Genomic DNA, 7,466 nt, shown 5'->3' on the forward strand with positions numbered 1-7,466 from the left:
GTCTGGAAGGAGAGTTTACAGTCTAGCCAGACACCTAGGTATTTATAGTTGTCCACATATTCTAAGTCAGAACCGTCCAGAGTAGTGATGCTAGTCGGGCGGGCTGGTGCGGGCAGTGATCGGGTGAAAAGCATGCAATTAGTTTTACTAGCATTTAAGAGCAGTTGGAGGCCACGGAAGGAGTGTTGTATGGCGTTGAAGCTCGTTTGGAGGTTTGATAACACAGTGTCCAAAGAAGGGCCAGATGTATACAGAATGGAGTCGTCTGCGTAGAGGTGGATCAGAGAACCACCAGCAGCAGTTACCATACCCGGTCTGCTAGGTGGTTGCTACTTAAAGTCCCCAGGGCATTCACAGTATTAGGCAAGACTGCCTTCTCTTCTTGTGCACCAGCCGCATGGAATAATCTACAATCCATGCTTCATCTAGATATGTTAATGCCACTGAATGAATTTAATATATTAATGGGAGACTGTTACGAAGGAGTGTAAATGCTTTTTTTTAGGCTGGATCATGTTGTGTTGTATTGTTGTATGTTTTAATTATGAAATGTATTGATTGTTGCTGCCTTCTTGGCCAGGTCTCCCTTGAAAAAGAGACTCTGGGTCTCAATGGGCTTTTCCTAGTTAAATAAAGGTCAAATAAAATAAAAACATATACACACACGGTGGCAATATTCACTCATTTTGTCTATTTAAGCACAGGGGTGACAGATTTCTTTGTTAATCCGTAACATTGTTGAGTATTGACTGACTTAATTGTACCTAAAGGCATTATCTCTACTGAAAGAAACCTGTATTTCAAGTCAAACTGCAGTCCCCTCCTCAACACTAGCTGCCCTCTTACATTTTACATGCAATTTTTTGATTTTTTAAAATGATTGTTGTGTATCCTATTTGCGAGATATTTTATTAGGGTTGGGATGTATCCAGATGTTCATACCGTTTCTGTACAACACCGGGGTATTCTGTATTACCGGAAGTGCACACTGCACGGTTATCCAGAGCAAATTTTAGTATAAATTAGGGTTAAGTGCCTTGCTCGAGGGCACATCCAAAGATTATTCACCTCGTCGGCTCAGGGATTTCAACCATTGACCTTTCCTGGCCCAACGCTCTTAACCTCTAGACTACCTGACACACAAAACAATTGTAGGCAACAGGGATCTTGATACAGGAGGGGATTGAATGTCTCTGCTGTAACCAATAAGCTTGATCTTGACATCTAACCACTTAGCTAGTAAGTTAGCAAACCAAATACATAGCTGGCTAGAGCCCTGAGCTGGATATAATTGATTTGACACAGCTTAGATTTCTGATAGTTATACTTAAAGACACACTATGCAGAAATTGCTCCGCCATTTCCTGGTTGCTAAAATTGTAATAGTTCCCCTAATTTCAGTTTATGTGACAAAACAAGCAGTCATTGTGTTTGGAATCATTGTACCATCTAGACCGCTGTGAAATATCTTTCCCATAACCAAAAACATTGTATTTTCAGCTGTTTGAAGGTGGTGTCCAAAACCAACAGCAAAAGACACAAAAACAAAACTTAAGAACAGGAAGCATAGAACAGATCTACCGCTTCTTAGACTTGCTTTCAATGAGACTGAAATATCTATAACTCACATTTCTATGTGATTTTGGTCGGGCCATTCAAAACATTACATATTGTAGCTTTAACTTATAGTTAGTTATAAGCAGTGGCGTAGCACGCACCCCACATGCTCATGATATAGGTACTGAGTGATTAACCAACATTTTGGTAATTCTTTCATTTTTAAATAGCTACTTGTCCAATGTTGGTTCCATTATTTGAATTCCATTTCATTTCATTTTTTATTTTATTTTGCTCAATGCACAGTTTCTCTAGAGGTAAATCAGATCAAGCCCAAACTATGTGAGGTAGTAGGGAGTTCTAGTTTCCAAGAGGCCAATCTTCTACATGGTTAGCGCAGAAAACGTGGTAACTAACTACAATGCCCATAATCCATTGCGCGCCTACTTGTCTGGTCTGTGCGTTTCTTTTATGCCTGCTACACTAGGTTAGTGTGGGGCAGACACGGCGTGGGAGACAAAATAATACACGATCGAGAGGGATAGAGAGCAGTTGCTTCGGGAGGTATCTCTACCTGAAAATACATGATCTAAGTGATTGACAGTTGGTATTCAGCAGTCATAAAGGTATACATTATTTACTTTGAAGAACTACTAAAATAGTGATTTTGTCAGACAGCATAGGCAGCAGTTGTACAGAGATGATGACTTGGAATGAAATAACAATGTCATCAAATAAAATAAATGTAATATACACCACAACTGAAATATTTTATTAAAGTAATGTGAATAAATTATGGTTAATGGGCAGTCACTACCATCATGGGACTTTTAATAATTGTTTTATTCTGTGTTGTTAAAGCATTCAACCCACATAATGCATAGTGCATTTAATATCTATAAAATAATCAAAACCGAAAACTGATATTTTTTTTTAGAATCGGACCGAAACCAAACCAACCTCAAAAAGCACTAATCACTCAGCACTATCATGTTATTAATTATGAAAAATATTCATGACACATAGTGTAATGGTTTTTACATTTGTCCTTCATTTTAACACCATAGTCACGTCCCACTGTAACAAGGACTTTCCCTGTGGCTATCGCAAGGCTTCATATTTCACACTGACGGTAGGAGCAATTCAGCGTGGTAATGAGATCATGACGATGTCTCTCTGTATAACGAAATAATCTTATCAAAATAGGTTAGAGTTCAGTAATAAAAATAACACGGGCAGTTCTAACGCTGTCCATTGAAGTTTTGTTCACTTCAAACTTTCAATGGAGTATGCTTTACAGCTCTAATCGTAGTTCAAGCCTACAACAACATTGCATCTGCAAATACCTGAGCTGTTTCTAATTTTCTCTAAAAGTCTTACCTGCACCCCATCTGCTGGCTTAGAGAACTCCCTTGCTGCAAACTGACAGTCTTGGGAGTCAATAGGGAGGACCAGTGGAGGCGAAGCCAGCAGTTCTGGGTAGGGTCCTTGGCTCATGTTCCCTCCATCAGGAACCCCATCCTTGACCGACTCCTTGAGGTTGATCACAGAGTCCCTGATGTTGGTTATGATCTCATTGTTCTCTGCCAGTAGTCTCTCCAAGCGGTCAATCTTACCCTGCAGGATTGACAACTGGCCCTGGTCAAGGAAAAGAAGGGACAGAGGAAAACAAGTTCACTGGCTTTATACAATACAGTATGCATCTAATTACTATGCAATAACCGTTGATAAATGAGTTATAATGACAGTCAATTGACAGTCAATAAACTAGTTGTAAACCCTTAATAAAAGTAACCTTATTATAGTGTTACCAAAATGAGGACCTATGGCTATGTCATCCATGGTGACAAATATAGCATACTATATTACACACAAATCCAGTGTCAATGCATATAGGGTTAATTGTTAAGCCCTCAATGAAAGGAAGTGGAAATGACGAATAAAGAGATAAGAGGTCAATCACCTTCTTGTTGCACAAACATGTCAACTTTTAGCAGTTTCACTTAGTCTCGATATCCCATACCTTGGGCAATAGCATTAGGCGCCAAATAGGTGTATAATAATAGGGTGTAGGTTATGCTGGAACATTGTTATTGTGGGAGGCAACCCGATTGCCTAGAAATACTAGTTTTCACTGATTCAGGAACGTAATTATGTGACACACAACCCCACGATATCAAGATCTCAATATGAAAATGACCTTAGGACTTCCAAAAAATCATACACTTGTGTTTATTGGAACCATTTCTGTTTCAAGACGATAACGATATCATGGCTACAGTTGAAAATGTGTTTCCTGTCGGGAAGCGAAAACTGTTAAACATTGTCTGTAACGTTGGTACTTTGTAACAATGTAAAAACGACCAGTTGGCCTACTAACCGTACCCATGCCTACAGCAGCCAATCAACACCAGTTATCTACACAGTAAGCGTTATAGGATTTTGAGGAAATAGGCTACTTTACAAATTCATTAATATTTGTGCAACTATGTAAAAACAAGGTTCCTCAGTTATAGGCTATATCTTACAGAAAATAATTCCGACTTACATTTTGCAATCTATCCCCACCGTTGTTTGGACTTTTGGTATTGTCTAATTGCAGGTGATCCAGCATCAGGTACAATGAGAAGACCACTACACAAAATATGGCACTGCCAAAAACAGTGACTTGCCGATTGAGCCTTATCATAATTTACAATCGATACTGCCAGGTGAATCGAAGTTGATTGCATTGAGTGACAGCAATAAAGGAAATGGTCGATGTCTTGACTCCGCGGTGAGGATCGGAAAATGTTTATGCTATTCCTAAAACTCTTTAAAAAAAATAGTAATACATTCTTCTTTAGTGTGTTACGACGGAACTTACATAATTGTAGACATTTCCTCCTATGTACAATAAACTTTAAAACGCTGGATCTGTCACGCAAAGGTAGCCTGAACCACAGGCTGCGTCCTCGGAGGCAAAGTTTTAGTGTGAAAGATTAGTGTGATTCAGCAGATCGACCCCGTCTCCTTCCTGTATTTGTTTTCTGTTCAAATTAAGCGAGGAAGTGAAAAGCATATGGTATGAACGTGCGCCGCCTACCGACTCACAACTTTCATTTGAGGCGCACAGGTAAAGTCGTGCGTTACTGCGTTTTTAGTCCAGCGCACAATGCGTAAACGTTTCCAACTCCATCGTTTTGCGATCATTGCCCTTATCCCACTGTAGTATTTTCCAGAAAACACGCCTCCAATGATTCATTTGTGATGCCAAAACTTGGTCATTAACTCCAGAAAACACCAGAGACCTCGTGAAAATGCCACTGATGATTCCAGGCTGTCCAAATGCCAGCTTCTACTTGATCTCGTTCATATTTTCAACATTTGGAATTGAAAACGAGCGAAAGATGTGACGCTATTTCATTGCAAACGTCAACAGCATCTGCGGAAATAGACAAGCTCCACCGACAAAATTTTCATTTCTTACTCCATCCTAATTGTAAAATGGAGATAAGCAAACAAAATTGAAAACGCCACCAATTTCACTCAGCATTTATGGATTGAGTAAAGCGACACGAACGTGCAATTCTTTGCGTTACAAGTTTCCTTTGTGAATGTAATCTCACAACTGAGAAACGTCTCCCTCCTCTCTCTCCAGGCCACAGTAGTAGCCCAGTAGGGCACAGGAGAACCGAAACTTGCATACGCCTCCTCTGACATCATTTGGTGACGAAAAATATAATTTGGATCAAATTTAACAGGTAAAAAAAGATATGGATAGATTCATGGGGTAATTCGGAGTGTAAATGATCAACTATTTATATTAGGCTAATACTAATACTAATATTATTATTAATACAACTAATAGTCTTAATAATAATATTAATAAATACTTGTTTTTTTATTAACTGTAATTATATAATCAAGGTCAAATCATCTAGATTTGGCAGTCAATCATTTATTCGTTTAAATAACTTAATTAATCTTGCTGCAATGTCAATATTTTTTGAGAAGCAAGCTTCTAGGATCCCCATCCCTTGCTTGGCTTGGAACTCAAGCTGAGTTGGGAACAGATTTCTATGCAACCTCTTTAGCCTGGTGAAACCACTTTACCCTGGTGAAACACAGCCACAGCCTCATCCACCTTGGAGCACAGGGTGGGTGGACTGGAACCAGAAATTGGCGCTGGAATTTCTAACACACTGGCCCCCACACCGGCCCATTTTTTCCCCTTGAGGCTCCCATTATTAGTCAGATCATATAAAAGCTCATTCCCACCACCATAAAAAAAAATTGGCACTATCTAAACATTTTGAGATAAGTAAGTCCACATTTCGAGATAGTATGTCAGAATGTTTGGATAGTATGTAAAAAATGCCAGAGATGTAAGTCAACATTTTGAGATAGTATCTAAAGAAAATTGATACAATCTAAAAAAAAAAATTGATAGTAGGCCTAGCTCATACATACAGCGCATTTGGAAAGTATCCAGACCCCTTGACTATTTCCACATGTTTCTACTCTACAGCCTTATTCTAAAATGGATTTAAAAGTTTTTTCACCTCAATCTACAAACAATACCCCATAATGACAAAAAGAGGTTATAATTTTATGCAAATGTTTTAAAAATAAAAAAATAAAATAAACATTTACATAAGTATTCAGACCCTTTACTCAGTACTTTGTTGAAGCACCTTTGGTAGCAATTACAGTCTTGAGTCTTCTTGTTTTTTATTTTTTATTTTATTTAACCTTTATTTAACTAGGCAAGTCACTTAAGAACAAATTCTTATGTACAATGACAGCCTACACTAGCCAAACCCGGACGACACAGGGCCAATTGGACTCCCAATCACGGTCGGGTGTGATACAGCCTGGATTCGAACGAGGGACTGTAGGGATGCCTCTTGCACTGAGATACAGTACCTTAGACCACTGCACCACTCGGGAGCCCACTATGGGTATGACGCTACAAGCTTGGCATACCTGTATTTGGGGAGTTTCTCCCATCGTCTCAAAATCTATCAGGTTGAATGGGGAGAATCGCTGCACAGCTATTTTCATGTATCTCCAGATATGTTTGTTCGGGTTCAAGTGCGGCTCTGGCTGGGCCACTCAGGACATTCAGAGACTTGTCCCGAAGCCTAACCTGCGTCTTGGCTGTGTGCTTAGGGTTGTTGTCCTGTTGGAAAGCGAACCTTCGCCCCAGTCTGAGCGCTCTGGAGCAGGTTTTCATCAAGGTTCTCTCTGTACTTTGCTCCAGGTTTAGCGCACTGAGTGGTTTACGCATGGAAAACGAGTTAAACATTATTTTCTTTTTGAGACTTTTCTATTTTTTGGTTTTGGTCAATATTTTCAAAGTGTAATTAAGACACTTTACAATAATAGTAACAGCTCTGTTAAATTATCCCATGGAACTTCATAGAGATTCGACATTACACGTGGAATAAAACAAGGATGCCCAATTTCTCCTTTCTTATTTTTATTGGTCACACAAGTTATGGCACTTCATAGAAATAAGGATAGTTTTAGGGGTATTCAGATACATGACAAAGAGATAAAATGTTCACAATTGGCTGACGACACCACCATTTTTTTGAAAGATCATAATGAAGTCAGGAAAGCTATTGAGTGTATAATTGCCTTTTCACATGTATCAGGTTTATCTCTGAATATTAGGAAATGTGAATTATTTGCGTTGAAAAGATGTGACTTAAACTCAGTATGTAATATCCCTGTAAAAGATATGATCACATATTAAATCAAAACAAAGTTTATTTGTCACGCACCGAATACAACAGGTGAAGACCTTACAGTGAAATGCTTACTTACAGGCTCTTGGTATTAAAGTTAGCAAAGATCAGAAAGAAATGGCCAACTTACATTTCTCTCCTATTGTAGAGAAAATTGGAAAGAGATTTAACTCC

At 38.8% G+C, this 7,466-nt stretch overlaps 1 protein-coding gene across 2 annotated transcripts in view; it reads right to left on the reverse strand.

Annotated features, from left to right (window-relative positions):
• Positions 1 to 5,137, reverse strand: part of man2a1 (mannosidase, alpha, class 2A, member 1) — a 63,032-nt gene extending 57,895 nt beyond the window's left edge. The window contains exons 1-2 of one of the 2 annotated variants that reach the window (XM_014126665.3): positions 4,106 to 5,137; positions 2,938 to 3,195 (exon numbers count right to left, since the gene is read on the reverse strand). In XM_014126665.3, coding sequence (XP_013982140.1) covers positions 2,938 to 3,195; positions 4,106 to 4,246 — 399 coding nt within the window. In that variant the 5' untranslated portion in view covers positions 4,247 to 5,137. The remainder of the gene's footprint in view (positions 1 to 2,937; positions 3,196 to 4,105) is intronic. The other variant, XM_014126673.3, reaches the window with a different exon arrangement.
• Positions 5,138 to 7,466: the final 2,329 nt, after the last annotated feature.

This window comes from Salmo salar, chromosome 01 (genome assembly GCF_965601325.2).
Source record: "Salmo salar chromosome 01, fSalSal1, whole genome shotgun sequence".
NCBI lineage: Eukaryota > Metazoa > Chordata > Actinopteri > Salmoniformes > Salmonidae > Salmo > Salmo salar.